Here is a 16,567-nt window from a genome sequence, read left to right as displayed (position 1 = left end):
CATCACAGAGATATGGTTGTCATCTGGGTCAGAGGAATCTCTGTCAGTACACAGTGATTCTGGGTCATGTATTCACTTTAAACAAGAATGTTCAAGAAACAAGGTATTTTCTTAGCTCCTTAAGAACAGTGCTAAACTAAACACACACACACATACACACACACACACACACACACATTTCATATATGACAACAAATTACCAAAGGGCTAAAAAGCATCATGTATCCCAGAGAGTAGTAGGAATAGGTGTTAGGTCATTTGGACAATGAGCAGTCCCTAACCTTAGCACCGGCCAAATGACCTCCAAATCCATCTTTTTTCTGCCTGGATAGCTGGAGAGTTACTCACAGAACTCTCCTGAAGTGAACAGAGGGAACACACTACCACTTCTTACTGTATTTCTTCCTTGGTTTTCTTATGTATGGCTGGCTTGAGAAACACATGAGCACATGTGTGTGAGTACACATTCATGTGCAAGCGCACACTCATGTATTGGCACAGTCTCCCTAGAACTGCCTTGGGTTTAATTTGGGTCTGAGGAAGGTGATAGAAATATAGGAAAGACAGCGTTTTGGGTCCTAATCATTATGTCTACAACAGGAGGGGCCGAATGCAGAAATGAGAGAGATCCAAGAGACATAATAAAAACGACCAAAGGGGAGGGGTTAACAATGGAAGATACTGAGGGAAAAGGTGCTCAGTACTGGCACTTACTGTAATCCCCTTGTGTTTATTACCCATCCAACACTCATGCTTTACAAGCGAATTGCCCTGCTACAGAGAAACTTTTTAGCCATGAGAAGTTACCCTCTGTGTGATTACTGAGGTTCGAACCTATGGTTCATCATTTGCTACGCCTCTAACAGTTAACCCTACCCTATCCGACTTCATTTATTTTTCCCAAGTTTCTCAAGCTTTCTTCCAACTCTCCATATTATCAGACAGGTTTCGAGTTTGTAATCCTTCTGCCAACAGTGAGTACTATCATATTTAATTCATATTTGACAAAGTAAAACAAAACAAAAAAACAGAGGACAACAAAAACAAGACCCGCCCCCCCAAAAAAAAGCAGTATGAAGTTTTTTCATCTTATTGATTTTTTGATCATTTGATATTGATCATTATTTTTGCTTTGTTATTTTATATTTATTTCTATTTTAGGGAGAAAGGCATCAACTACAGAGCCTGCATGTGTCTCAAATCTAGGGTAATCCTCCAGCCTCACGGGCCCAGGTCAGTTAATAATTTATATCAAAATTGTACTCTCTGAGTTTTAGGGCACAGCTTACACCCTAGACTGGCACCCACCACTAAGGTTATATGTATCTTTAAAGATCTAGAGAGTTTGCTAAAGCTGTTTACTTCAAGAAGGAAAAGACCAAGAGACATGTGAGTACTAAGAAAAGAAATCATAAAGACTGTCAAATACCAAAAACTTCCAGCGTCCCTTCAGACTTCAAAAAAGTTTCGATTAGTCCCTTAACCAAGACTTTCCACTAAAAGCTTGCCTTGACATTACGAATTTATAACAAACAGACAAGGCTTGAGTCTCCTCCAGATGGTGCATGGGCATTTTCTTCTACTGTACTGCTTATTGGCAGGACAGAAAAGGGGCCACTTTCATCCAATCCTTATGACATGACATCCCAGCTTAAGGGATAAAGTGGAGCATGGGGGAACTATGATGAAAGGTGACTGATGTAGGTGTGATGTCAAAAGTGAATCATGGGTAGCTGCTGATATCCTTTATGTATCAGGGAGAATGAAAGGGGGATATAGACAAGAGAATACTTTATAAAATAATTTATGGGTTATCCTTTTCACATGAGTATTTGGGAAGAATTGATATACCTAAGGCAACAATATTACTGAATATAAACACCTCCAACAATAATTCATCAGGCACTTGCTATGGCTAAGCATTGCTCTAGGAATTTTGTAAATGTATGAAAATGATGCCTTTTGGGGGTTCACATTTTCCTAGTTTGAGGTTTTGTGTGTGTGTGTGTGTGTGTGTGTGTGTGTGTGTGTGTGTGTGTGTGTGTGAAAGAGAGAGAGAGAGAGAGAGAGAGAGAGAGAGAGAGAGGGAGGGAGGGAGGGAGGGAGGGAAGGAGGGAGGGAGAGAGAGAGAGATATTGAGAGAGAAATTGAGAGAGATATTGAGGCGGGGAGAGGGAGAAAGATATGCTGGAGACCTATCAGATCTTTCACATATTAGCCATACATAATACTATTAGAATGCATCCGTAGTGGATCTTTTAAAATTATAGAAAATTAACTATGAATTTATATTCCATTTTAATACAAATAATTATAGTTACATGTTATGATTTATGCAGTTCACAGAGATCAATGCGATGTACAAATGGGGTGTTCGGAAAGGGGATTGGTTGTGAGGGTGGTAGAAGTGTTTTGCTGTAATAAGGTCATCCTTGAGGCTTTTCTCAGTAAGAGTAATCATAAAGCAAGAGGGAAAGGCGTGGTGGGGCACATAAATAGTGTGCTATTTCATAAAAATATATAAAGAATGAGTAGCAGCTGACACAGTATTGGTTTTTAAACTCACGGTCATCAGTGTATCTGCACGCCCTCAAACTTCAGTTATACTTCAAGCAACTTTACTATCACATAAGCAAAACCTTAGTTAGGTTCCACATAACAAAGAGAATAAATTAAGTGTCAGGCAATGTTACGATAATTCCTGGTGTGTCTAGAAAATAATTCTTAAGCCACAGTAATTGGAAATCTGTGGCGGGATGATTGGAACTACGCAAATAACAAATTTACATCTGTTCATTTTTCTTCAGGAGCAGAGACAGAAAGACACTTATTTTTTCATAATTCAGTACCTCCTTCTGAGAAAACTGAAATTAATTTACTTAAAATTCTGTTCTGCATCATCTGTGCTCTCCATGTGAACGTCATTTTAGGAAGAAAAACAATAGAAAAGCTCCTGGCTGTTTATGCAGCTTCCAGGCAAGTGTTAAAGTCGAAATGAACAAGGACTCGGGATGTGACTGTGAGCTGCTTCCTAAACTTTCATGGGTTTTCTAATACATAGCCGCTGTTGAACTTCCATAGTTCTGGAGGGAAATGACTACAAAATGAAAGATCTCTGAATAGAATTTCAGAAGATCAATATGCCTCCTTAAGTTTGTTCCAGTACACAATCGTGGCTATCTCTTTTCTACAGAGTGACTTTGAAGACCGCTTCTCTCCTCAGCCTGGCCCTCTCGGTTCCATTTTGGAACTACATCTGAAATGGGATCTGCACAACCTATATAAGCCCAAGCAGGATCCAGTCCCTGTCTTTTTCTTTCCAGGTTCATAGTTATTAAGAGATTCCAATGTTGCGCTTGCTGGAGAAGGCAAGGTTGACAGTTCAAGAGCAGTCTAGAAGTACACACCACTATGTGTCATTGTGACAGAGGTGAAACGAACGCGTGTGGAGCCCGGTGTTTCATTTCATTGGACTCTGAAAGCATGTGTGGAGAAACAAAGAAATGCCCAAGACTTCAGCATTTCTTCATATTTATAATAATATAAATAAGTTACACCTCTAGCTGCCAAGGAGTGTTCAGTGTGCACAGAAGTACTTTGGACACTGTGCCTGAACATTTCTGAAGATTTATATCATTCTCTGAGATTCCCCATGGCCTTCATTGTGCAAAATGGCTTTCTCGGAACATGTCATGCAGAAGAATAAAGACCCAGGTATTGGCAGCCCATATCCTGGGCTTTTATTTTTTTTTCCTTTGGCTGGAATATGGTTATACCTCCTTTATCAAGATGCTCAAATACTGGGTTTCACCTCTGGCTCCATTAACAGCCCTTGTATTTAGCTTTATATACTTTATACAGATATATTCAACTCCAAGTCAGTTTTCATTCACACAATTTTAAAATTGTGATACTAAAGTCTACACACTAACTCCAAAGGTCCTTATAACAGCTGTAAACACAGATTCCAGATGTTTTCAGGATAGACAGGAAACACCTAAATTACACAGGCCAATCTCACTGTTGTCCTCTATGCTGCCATTTTCACTTGTCTTTCTGTTGTGACTGTCTTCTTTTCCTCTTTTCCTTCTGGGCTCAGTTAAGACATTGTGTGCCATGTAACATAATACATGGGTATCACTTGGAGTAGGATTATGTGGTGCATTCTTGGGATTCCAGCACTCAAAAGATGGAGGCAAAGAGGATCGAGGGCTCAAATCCAACATGTGATTATAGGCATATACAACCATGCTGGTCTTAGAACTTTAAATATAGTGTTCATAAATATATATGTGTATGGATCTTCACTGTGTGTGGTTCCAAGCACCTACACAAGGGTAGAAGCTGATGTTAGGAAACTTTCTCAATTGCTTTCCCACATTATTCTTTGAGATAGGGTTTCCATCAAATATTCCCTGATAAAGATGGTTTCCTTCTTGCTCACTTCAGGGATCCCATGCTTCCGCTTTCTATGATTGAAATTATCAAAGGCCTTCCACATCTGTCCAGCATTTATGAGGGTTTTAAGGATTCAGCTCTGATCCAATTCATTGTTTGGCAAGGGACTCATCTTCCCAGGCCCAACATATAATTTCAAATCTAGACTTCTAGCTAGATGAAGATAAACTATTCTTTCCCTGTGGGCTAATTCTTACTATCTAATTCAATAACAGTTACTCTGAAGATACTCAGTATTTGCTAGATGAACTTGCAGATATGATCCTACTGATGAATACATGACAAAACTTCACAGTGAGCCATTCTTCTAACTAAACTGTGAAAACCAGTGATATTTGTAATAGGTGTTACAAGAATCAGGGATTTTTAAGTATTACAGAAAGAGTTGTCACTTTAACAGTTAAACCATAAAAATCAACTCACAATGAATCTCAGGACAGATGTGCAAATAAGACAGGTCTGAACTGCAAAGGTGTGAACAGTAACTCGGCTGACCAAACACTGGGAAGTGTGAAAGTGCACACGGAAGAGAAACTTGTGAGATTGTAAAAGCAGAGGGGAATACCCAAAGTGTAATTCCAGTTCTTTCTGGAAAGTAATTTTACAGGCAAGGGCTTCCTTAACCTAAGTCCTTACCATCCATAGGTTGATTCAACTTTAGTTTTCCATGTGCTCATAGATGTATTATCAAGAACAAATAAAACAAAGCAAAAACAACAAACAAACAAACAAACAAAAAAAACTGAGGAATTCCCTTGCAGGCTGGCTACACTCTCATCCCCTCCGCTCTGCACTGTGGACAACGCAATGAGAGATGCCCATGAGAACACAGGTACAGAAGGACTTTCCTTGTCTTTTATCATTTCGTATGTGTGTAAGTCTATTGAGGGACGATGCATAAGGCAATGTCACGCCATGTTCTGAGACACATCCAGCTTCCTTCCTCAGACACCCACAAAAATTCACAGGATACCACTGAACTCTCCAAAGTGTACTTCCAGGATGAACACAATTTCCAATTTTTACTCATGACCACTTGATTTATAAAACCATGAAAACTGAAATAGAAAAAAAAATTTAGTGTGCTTTCATCTTTTTCTTTTTCCTTCTGTAGTTGTTGTGGTTTTGGTTGTTGACCTGAATGGAATTTAACCCTGTTTTCTCTAGTTAATCACCTGTGAATTCTTTGCAGCTGGGCAAACACCTGGATCATTATATATTAATTTTCTTTTCTGAGTCCATGGCTGGCACTTTGAGAAGATAGACTTCCCTAAATATCTGAATACTGTAAATCTTTACAAAGACTGAAAAAAGATAAATGATTGAGTGGCAAAATATACTTAAGGGCATTTTTAGTTGATACTATCATTAAGCACAGTCAATCTGCCCCAATTTCAAAAATCTCTTATTTAAATGTCAAAAATTTCTAAGTAAATACGTTTTCATTAGATCTATTTTCCTGTGAGGACAGTTAGTATCATCACATTAACTGCAAATTCTATCACAAAATATCTAAAGGCTAGGAAGACACAATAAATATATAAAACTAGATGTAAATATAGTTAACTCAACCTCTAGATCTTAACAGGAGGAAGAAAAAAAGGTGTCATGAATGTCATACTAGATCCTTTGGTGTGTCACTGAATAAAGTCCATTTCTATTTCAAGGGCATGCTTTGCAAGGTTGCACTTGTGTAGTAACTGTGTGAGAAAAATCATCAAGTAAAACAAAATGAAAGGCATATGATACTATTAGAGCTTGTTTTTGCCACAGGAAGTAATTCTCTGCATTCCCCATCTTGTTCTAGGAAGCTGAAAAGCTCCAGCTGTGTTCTTCATTTACAACCTGGGCAGAATATGCTGCCTTGCAATCTCCCCCCAATTCCCATTATGTAAAACAAGCAAAGCAATTCAGGAAAACCCTGATTGCTAATGGTGAATTCTCTATTCTTCAGGGCCAGTCACCTGATCAGACATGCCCTGGCCATGTCTTTCTATCACAGTGCCCTGTCTCACTCCAAAATGACTTGGTAGTAAATCTTGTTTTGACCTTTAGATATGTGGCTACTGTTTATTTTTCTTCTTATAATCACCAACTGGCACTTTGGAGCTACCAAGATTTATTTATTTCCTTATTTATGCCAAGGTATCTTTATCATCTCTTGTCTTCTGAACTCTCAGAGTTTCTTAAAACTTAACCTCTAAAATGCTTGTTATTATTGGATGTATAAGAGGGACAACTTGGGACTTCATTGGAGGGTCTGAAGGCTTTAGTCTACAGTTACTGCCACTGTTTGCCAGAGGCTGTGGAACTTTGAGAGGTGGAACCTTTTACAGGAAGTATGTCACTGGAGGAGGGCTTTAACTGTTACTTGCCTCACCCTGTTTCCTGTTCATTCTCTACCTGTGCTTGCAGTTGAAGATGTGACTGAGATGTGCCTGCCACTTGCTACCACGAGTCCCTGCAATGACGAGTTTTTATCTGTCCAGACCCTTAGGATTTCATGATGGTTTTAGCATAACATAAATCTAAAGCCACATCCCTTTTCCTTCATGGTTGCTTCTACTGAAGTGACTTCCTCCTAACACAAAAGGGGGATGGAGGAAAGTCTCCAATAAGGCTTTCATAGGAATAAGAAACAGGAAGTTCACATCCTAACTAATATAAGTTTATGAGACATAATCCTCTATTTTAATCCAGTTTAAGTATTTTGTTCATTGTAGCCACAAATACCATAAGAAAACAAAAACCAATACTAATTAATATATATGTGCAAAGAGATGAATACATCTCAGCAGCAGACAGCTGACTCAAGAAGTACTTTTAGTTAGTTTGATGTTTTGAAATAGGGTCCCGTGTAACATACATGTAAGACTTTTTGTGTTGGAGAAGAGAACATTGAACTCCTAATCCTCCTGATTCTACTACTTCTTGGCAACAAGGATTAAAGTCATAAACAATCTCAATAAGAAGGATGTTTGTAAGACAGAATTGTCTTGCATCTGATGAAAATACATATTTCAGAGAATGTGGTTATAAATATCATGAGTCATAGAGTATTCTTTCTACTTTGATAGAGATCTCATGCTTCTCTCTGAAACCAGCAAATATAGTTAGAAATCCTATGGGAGATTGCAATAGTGCAGTCACTGCTGAATTCTAGAGCCATGTCTACACTTTTCCCTAAATACAGAGTTGATATTCTTCATTATGAGGTGTGATATTATTCCACTCTTTGTTTAGGTTCTTACTTTCTAAGAACCTAAACAAAGTTTAGGTTGGATAGTGATTGATCCAGTCCATTTTAACATATCTAGAGATTATGTTTTATATGCTGACTTTTTAAATTAAGTGTGATAACTGAATTGCAATATTAAACATCTGTCCATTAATCCCAGACTAAATCCCATCTGGCTTTAGTGCCTTAATCTTTAAGATGTTACTACAGCCTCTATATTAATTTCAAGACATGCTTGTATTTGTATTCGTTAGGATGACTTGTACATCGTGGTTTTGGATTTAATTGTTTCTTGTTTGGGTCTTATTTTGATTGAGGAGGGGTACACTGGCATTTTTTTAAAGATGTGTATAATTAATTTTGCCAGGTTTTGCCTTTAGTATACTCTACCTTCCTTAACAATGAGAAACAAAAGTCACTAGTGAAGAAATAATGTCTTCTTTGAGGATCTAGCAGAAGCCACTTACAAAGAATCTTCACTTGTTTTTGTTTTTTTCTCATGAAGAATTAAATGTTTCTTTAACTTTTCCAAGGTGTTTGCCTCAGACTGCATTTTATTCATTGACCCAAACTTAGCAGCTGTAGGTTCCCAGGGAAGAAGAATTTTCACATGTTTATCATTTGTGTTATTTTAGGCGTTCATATATCTGTTTCTAATAATACCTTTCTCCTTTCCCAGGCTGCACTAGAGATTTTCTATTCTTTCCTATATCACCCTTGCCAGATTTTCATATCTTTTCTTACTCCTGCCCATCTCCTCTCCAAATTCTAGTTCCTTGATGTTTTCTTTTTTCTTTCCTTGTATCTAAACATTGTTTTCATTCTCCGTGTCAAGCTTCACAGAATGGACACTTGTATTCTAACAACACAGAACAACGGTAACATCTCAATTATATTCAAATATGATCTCTTTACTAATACGATAATCAAAAGTTGATTATACTACATTAAACTTATTATCTACCTCCTGAAACTGAATGAATAATGAGAAAATTCAATGTTTTATGGAATCAGAAGCTGAAACACAGTGTTCTATTTAATTAGTTCCTTTAAAGAAAAGGCTGCGTGAAACAAAGAAAAGAGCACAACTATATTTCAGGAAAAAGATATTTCAGAAATCAGAGAGTATCACACTTAAAAGCTTGAAAGTCAACTACTTATAAAATATGATTATGTAAATCATGGAAAATAGCTCAAAGGCTTTGTTTCCAAAATATGTTATATGCTAATAAAAGAAAAGGCGACTGACAAACATAGATCTGCTAAATATGGTTTGAAATGATTTCTAGTGAGAAACATACAACTTTAGTGATTTGTGAACAGAAATAAAAAGAAGTGACTATGTGCTTTGCCGCACGCCATTCTTATGAGGAATAGGATGAAACATAGCCTTAAATCTCACAATACATGGCTGTCTTCTTTAACCATCGCCTGAAACCGTATCAGATACAATAACTAACATGCTTTCTGCAATGTTCCTTGAAAGCACATCTTGGCACAGGCATGCAGTACCACTGTGAGTCCAGCCATGTTGATCTACATGGTGGTAACAAAGGTCATAATGTAGGTAATGGGGACAAAAGTAACTTGTCGCATTCTCTTTGATTTCATCACAACTACTTTATTTCTATCCATAATGGTGGTTAGTTTCTTTCTTTTTTTTGGAATTTGAAATATGCATATTGAGAGTTTCCTGTTGGGGCCTCATTTCATGCAAATGTAGATGTAATACATAGACAGTTCATTGAGTGTAAGACCCTAGAGAAGTTACCTCTGAGTCTCACTGTTCTCATTCCCTACTCTGTTCAGACACCACTGGGGTGAGATATAAAAAAGCCAAACTGTATGGAGTGGAGCGAGGAAAATGTATATTGTATGAAAGAATTAAAAAGAATGTTTGTTACACACATAAAACTTCTGTGGTGGGGGGAAAGGGAAGAGAACATTTTCAAGCATCATATCATAAACAGAATACGCCTTGGGTGTATAAATCTTTGATGTGATTTGATATTATCCCTAACTTCCCACCTCCAAAAAAAAAAAAAAAAAATCTCACACTTTTGCAAACTCTTAAGGCAATGTTCACGCAACTTTAGCTATATAGCTCCATATCACTCCCACTATTCATCCTTAATATTTTCCAAATCAACCTTCCCCTCTATTCTTACATGAACCAGTATTTGGATGTGCTACTTAAAGTCATTGGCTAGTATTTTTAAATGTAAGTAAAAAAAAATTACAGGAATTAATGACAAGATTAATTCTGACCACATGGAATCATACTGTATCTGGCCAGTGGCGGGGAAGAGGTAATTTTAGCAATTTCTACTTAAAGTTTAAGGTAGTTATGAATGCCTCCAGATTATGTTATTAATAAAAAGTGCAATGCTACAAAACATTTCTGATAATACACACTGCAAGGGAAAAAAGACAAAACGGAAATTCAGGATTCCCTGAATCTTCTAATGTTCATTAAGAAATGCAGGTATTTAATTCCAGTGTACAAACATTCATCAATTTCAATTGTTCAACACAAAACATCCTAGCCTTGAGGTCAGAGCTGAGCCGTGGATGTCATATGTAGTGGCCAAGCTCTTTAGCACTGAGTGTCACATTCTGGAGAAAAGGATAAAGCACCCTTGAGAAGATTGCTGACTGATGATAGAAAAAGTACTCAATGGGTTTCTAGTGCCACAAAGGAGTACTATTTATAGGCTAAGCTTAACTGAGAAAATCATGTTATGTACTGTTTCTGTTAGGAGTTAATTAGAAACTGGTATTGTTGACATATGCCATTTATTTTTAGATTTTTATTAGATATTTTATTTACTTACATTTCAAATGTTTCCCTTTCCCAGTTTCCCCTCTAGAATCCCTCTATCCCATCCTTCTTCCCCCTGCTCTATGAGAGTGCTCCCCTAACTATCTACTCCCTCCCTCCTCCATGCTCTGGCACTCCCCTACCCTGGGTCATCCAGACCTTCACAGAGGCAAGGACCTCTCCTCTCATTGATGCCTGATAAGGCCATCCTCTGCTACATTTGCTGCTGGAGCCATGTGTACTCTATGGTTGGTTGTTTATGCCTTTAATCCTGGCACTTGAGAGTCAGAGGCAGAAGAGTCTCTATGGCCTTGAGGCCAGCCTGGTCAAGGAAAGTCAAGGCCACACAGTGAAAGCCTAACTTGAAAAACCAAAAGAGAAAAATAAAAGAGTTAAATTAGAACAAGGAACAATCCCTGGACATTAGAGAAAACTATGTAATGAATATAACATATATAAAAATCAAAAGAAACACTTATTCATTTTCTCTTGTAAATAGTTTAAAAGTTTTTAGACTAGTGATTTGCAAACTGTTTTCTACTAATATAAACAAGTAAGAAAAGTAAAAAAATATTTGCTATGAAACATATGCACTATGATTTTATTTCATAGGTTATAAAAATTTTCTTGGCACATTTAGTTTACACTTGATTGTAAAACACAAAACAAAATAACTATTTTGAAAGATAAATATTTTGTTATTGAAATCCTAACTCCTATTTACTTTATATAATTCATTATTTCCTAGTCAATGCTAACCTGCTTCTTTTACTCTAATGGGTACATGTCATTTCCAAAATAAAACCCAACATTATTTTATCCACATAAATTATTTCAGTTCTTTAAAGTAGGAGAAAAACAGAGAATATCTAACTCTTCAAGGGAGACAATTCAGTAAAGCATTGACAGCTCTACCCATTTGACTTCTCTTCTTACACAGGCATTTACATGTATTAGATGTACACTCTAAATTATACACAACTCAGTGTACTGGTTAGTTTTATGTCAACTTAACAAAGGCAAGAGTCATCTACAGAAGGTATCAGGAGGCAATTGAGAAAAATCCCTTCATAAGACTAAGCAGCATAGAAGACCTAATACCAATTACTCTCCCAACGATTCCACAAATTAGAAACATAAACAATACTACCCAATTCCTTCTGTGAAGCCAAAATTAAACTTATATCTATCTAAACCACAAAAAAAGAAATCTTCAGGTCAATTTCACTTATGAACATTTGTGCAAAAATACTAAATAATCCAATAACACATCAAAAGGATCATCCATCACAATCAAGTAGGCTTCCTCTCAGGAATGCAGTATGGCTCAACATCCAGGAATCCATCAATGTGATCCACCATGTAAATAAACTCAAAGATAAAAACCACATGAATATCTCATTAGATACTGGGAAAGCATTTGACAAAATTCAACACCCCTTCATGATGAAAGTCTTGAAAAGATCAGGAATTTAAGGCCTATACCAAAACATATTAAAAGCAATATAGAGGAAACTAGAAGTCAACATAAAACTAAACAGAGAAAAAATTGAAGCAATCCCACTTAAATCACAGACTTAACAAGGCTGCCTATTCTCCCCCTCCCTATTCAATATAGTACTGGAAGGCCTGGCCAGAGCAATTAGACAACAATAGGAAGTCAAAGGGATACATATTGGAAAGGAAGAAGTCAAAATATCACTATTTGCAGATGACATGATAGTGTACTTACGTGACCTCAAAAATTCCACCAGAGAACTCCTAAACCTGATAAGCAACTTCAGGGAAGTGGCTATGCAGAAAATTAACTCAAACAAATCAGTAGCCTTCCTCTACTCAAAAGATAAACAGGATAAGAAAGAAATTAGGGAAATGACATTCTTCACTATAGTCCCAAATAATGTAACATACCTTGGTGTGACCCTAACCAAGCAAGTGAAAAATCTGTTGACAAGAACTTCAAGTCTCTGAAGATAGAAATTGAAGATCTCAGAATATGGAAAGATCTCCCATGTTCATGGATTGGCAGGATTAATATAGTAAAAATGGCCACTTGCCAAAAGCAGTCTACATGTTCAATGCAATCCCCATCAAAATTCCAATTTGATTCTTCATAGAGTTAGAAAGAGCAATTTGCACATTCAGTTGGAATAACAAAAAGCCCAGAATATCAAAGACAATTCTCAACAAAAAAAAGAACTTATTGATGAATCAATATCCTAAACCTCAAGCTGTATTACAAAGCAGTAGTGATAAAAACTTTATGGTACTGGTGGAGAGACAAGCAGGTATATCAATAAAATACAACTGAAGACACAGAAATAAACCCATTCAGCTATGGTCACTTGATATTTGACAAAGGAGCTAAAACCATGCAGTGGACAAAAGACTGCATTTTCAATAAATGGTGCTGGTCTAATTGGACATCAGCATGTAAAAGAACAAATTGGTCCATTCTTATCACCCTGTAGAAAGCTCAAATCCAAGTGGATCAAGGATCTTCACTGAAAACCAGATACACTGATAAAAGAGAAAGTGAGGAAAAGCCTCCATCACATGGGCACTAGGGAAATTTTCTGACATAACACCAATTGATTATGACAATTGATTATCAAGAATAGACAAATGAGACCTCATAAAATTGCAAAGTTTCTGTAAATCAAAGGACACTGTTGTGAAGACAAAACAGTAACCAACAGAATGGGAAAAGATTTTTGCCAATCCTACATCAGACAGAGGACTAATATCCAATATATGCAAAGTACTCAAGAAGTTAAACTCCAGAGAATCAATAACTGTATTAAAAATGGGCAACAGAGCTAACCAAAGAATTCTCAACTGAAGAATATCCAATGGCCAAGAAGCACCAAAAGAAATGTTCAACATATGTAGTCATCAGGGAAATGCAAATCAAAACAACCCTGAGATTCCACCTCATACCAGTCAGAATGGATAAGATCAAAAACTCAGATGACAGCAGATGATGGCAAAGATGCCGAGAAAGAGGAACACTCCTCCATTGTTGGTGGGGTTGTAAGCTGGTACAACCACTCTGGGAATCAGTCTGGCAGTTCTTCAGAAAATTTGACACAGTACTATCTGAAGACCCAGTTTTTCCACTTCTGGGCATATATGGGACACATGCTCCAACATATTCATAGCAGTCTTATTTATAATAGCCAGAAGCTGGAAAGAACTCAGATGTCCTTCTACAGAGGAATAAAAAGAAATTGTGGTACATTTATATAATAGTGTACTACTCAACTATTAGAAACAATGACTTTATGAAATTCCTTGGCAAATGGATGGAACTAGAGACTATCATCCTGAGTGAGGTAACTCAGTCACAAGAGAACAGATATACCATGCAGTCACTGATAATTGGATACTAGCCCCAGAAAAGTCTGAATACACAAGAAACAACTCTCAGACCATATGAAGCTCAAAAAGAAGGCCAAAATATGGAAGCCTGGGTCCTGGAAGCCTGAGAGGCATAACACCCTCTCAGAGTATGGTACACCTAAACCTTAAATAATTAATAATTCAAGAGCAAGAATGCAGCCTTGTAGCAATCCTTGGTATTTAATCTTTACACACCAATAAAACTTCAACTATTTCCAAGTTATGTTTTGTTTTATATGTACTTTATACTCATTGTAACTAGTACGTTTTCAATGCATACTATCAAAACTTTTAAAAAATCAAGTACTGACAAAAATATATTCATATAGTTTATGCAAAAATGCTTTTACAATCTGCACATTTATCTCTGTTTTTTTAAAATAAAGCTGTTTAATTTAAATAAGGAAGAGGAGGAGGAGGAGGAAGAGGAGGAGGAGGAAGGAGGAGGAGGAAGAGGAGGAGGAGGAGGAGGAGGAGAAGAAGAAGAAGAAGGAGGAGGAGGAGGAGGAGGAGGAGGAGGAGGAGGAGGAGGAGGAGGAGGAGGAGGAGAAGAAGAAGAAGAAGAAGAAGAAGAAGAAGAAGAAGAAGAAGAAGAAGAAGAAGAAGAAGAAAAGAAAGAAGAAAAAGTAGTAGTATTTGTGGATGCATAAAACATAAGACCAAGATAAGCAGGAATCATAAAAGTTGTATTGTATGGGAAGAAATTCTTGGCAAAAAGAAAAAAAAAGAGTTTCACACCTCATAGGATTCCATACAAAAATTCTCCTCTGATACTCTCTTGGCAGATGACAACAGATTTATACTCCACTACTAAAGTCAAGGTTTTAGAATTTTGGAAGTTGAGCACAACCTAAACATCTAAACACAGCATTCTACAGAGCTTCTGTTATACTTTAAATGCCTACCACCTTTTCTATTTGTATTTATCTTTAATAACATTTTATATAAATATTTGGACGAATATACTCAAAAGATTTCAATAACAAGAACATAAATATATACAAAAATTCAAGCTTATGAGTTTTTGATTATATAATAGTCATAAACCATAAGAAGTAAGCATCAGATTCTAAGAGTGCTCACTTTCTTAAAAGTAACTGATCCCTTATGAATCTACAGCAACTCTGAAAGAGCCTTAATAGGTGTTACTCAATCCTACCCACTCTGCCTAGAATTTGATCCATGAAAGCATATGGCTTTATGTGAATTCAGAGAAACTCTTGAGGATGAATGCAGACAAAGCAACAATAGAGAATTATGGGAGGCAGGAAAGAGAAAAAGAACAGATGTGACATTGATATTCTTTTGTAGCAAGAGTGAGAGGAGTTGAGAGATTACATCCATTAAACCTGAGATCTATCTTCTATATGCCTTAGCATCCCTCTGAGAACAGAGAATAGCTTCAAATACACCAAGTATCTGGTTATAACTTTCTCTGCATCCTACCAACCCTAAAAGATTCCACTAAAGAACTTAGTAAACCAGATACTCTTTGGTGTTTTAGCTAGCTATTACATGTAAGAAAAGAAAATTCCTAAATGTAAAAGGCAAAGGAAAAGATTCATGTTTAGCTTTCATTTACCAATTCAGACCCACAATGTCTCCTGGAATCTTCCATTCAATTTAGATCTTGAGTTTCTTTTTTCCACACTGAATGCTAAGGGATATTTTAAATTACACTATTATTGAAACTTTGATGAAATCACAAGTACCTTTGAAGACCTGGTCAACCTAGACCATCAAGGGAAAATTCTACCTAACAATGACAATCTCTTTGGTATCTCTCAGGCTGAGTATATATTCTCCATATGCTTTGACACAAAGTCTTAATGAAGGAAAACTGCATTGTTTAATATTCAATGTGTTGTTTATATGTCACATTAAAGACTTATTTTTAAAATTTTAAATTTACCCAAGTCTGAATATATTGAGTATATCCAAGTTTACATATTTTTATGTTAAAGCACTTCTGCCAATTTTTTGTTATATGGCATATTATTTCAAAATAATTTAAACATATATCAATACACATGAATATAGATGATGTAGCCTCAAGGAAAGAAAATACAAATTCCACTCAACTACTAATCTCAGAGGCCTAATTGAGAGGGGGGCAGAGAGAGACAGACAGACAGAGACGGGGGGGGGGTGAGAGGGAGGAGGTAGAGAGAGAGACTGCGGAGGAGGTTGAGCAAAGAGGTGGGGAAGAAAAAGAAGAAGGAGGAGGAGAAGAAAAGAAAGAAAGAAAGAAAGAAAGAAAGAAAAGAAAGAAAGAAAGAAAGAAAGAAAAAAAGTATAAAAGAAAATAGGCAGCATCTCCATTCTTATTAGCTAACTCAATAGTCTCTCTCACAGCAGGTTTCAAACATGAATCTAACCAGAGGAAGCAAAGCATACTCACAAATTATACAGCATGTCAGCCATGTTGCTGCGGTAGTACAGAGCATTTCTATAGGCGCTTTCAGCTTCAGAAATTTTACTCTGACTCTTCAGAACATTTCCAAGGTTACCCCATGCTGGCAAGAAGAAAAAGAAGTATTCAAGCTGAGTGTCAATTCAATTACATATGACATAATAATCTATCAGGAAATACCATGGGGCAAAAAAAAAAAAAAAAAAAAAAAAAAAAAAAAAAAAAAAAAAAGACC

General features: G+C 36.6%; 1 protein-coding gene across 1 annotated transcript in view; it reads right to left on the bottom strand.

Moving 5' to 3' along the window:
* TMTC2 (transmembrane O-mannosyltransferase targeting cadherins 2) overlaps positions 1-16,567 on the bottom strand; it is a 374,133-nt gene that overhangs the window by 142,853 nt on the left and 214,713 nt on the right. Inside the window, exon 4 of the mRNA XM_080935191.1 lies at positions 16,321-16,435. Coding sequence (XP_080791317.1) covers positions 16,321-16,435 — 115 coding nt within the window. The remainder of the gene's footprint in view (positions 1-16,320; positions 16,436-16,567) is intronic.

This window comes from Micromys minutus (genome assembly GCF_963924665.1).
Source record: "Micromys minutus genome assembly, chromosome: 22".
Lineage (NCBI taxonomy): Eukaryota > Metazoa > Chordata > Mammalia > Rodentia > Muridae > Micromys > Micromys minutus.
This window is presented reverse-complemented; position numbering and strand designations above follow the sequence as displayed.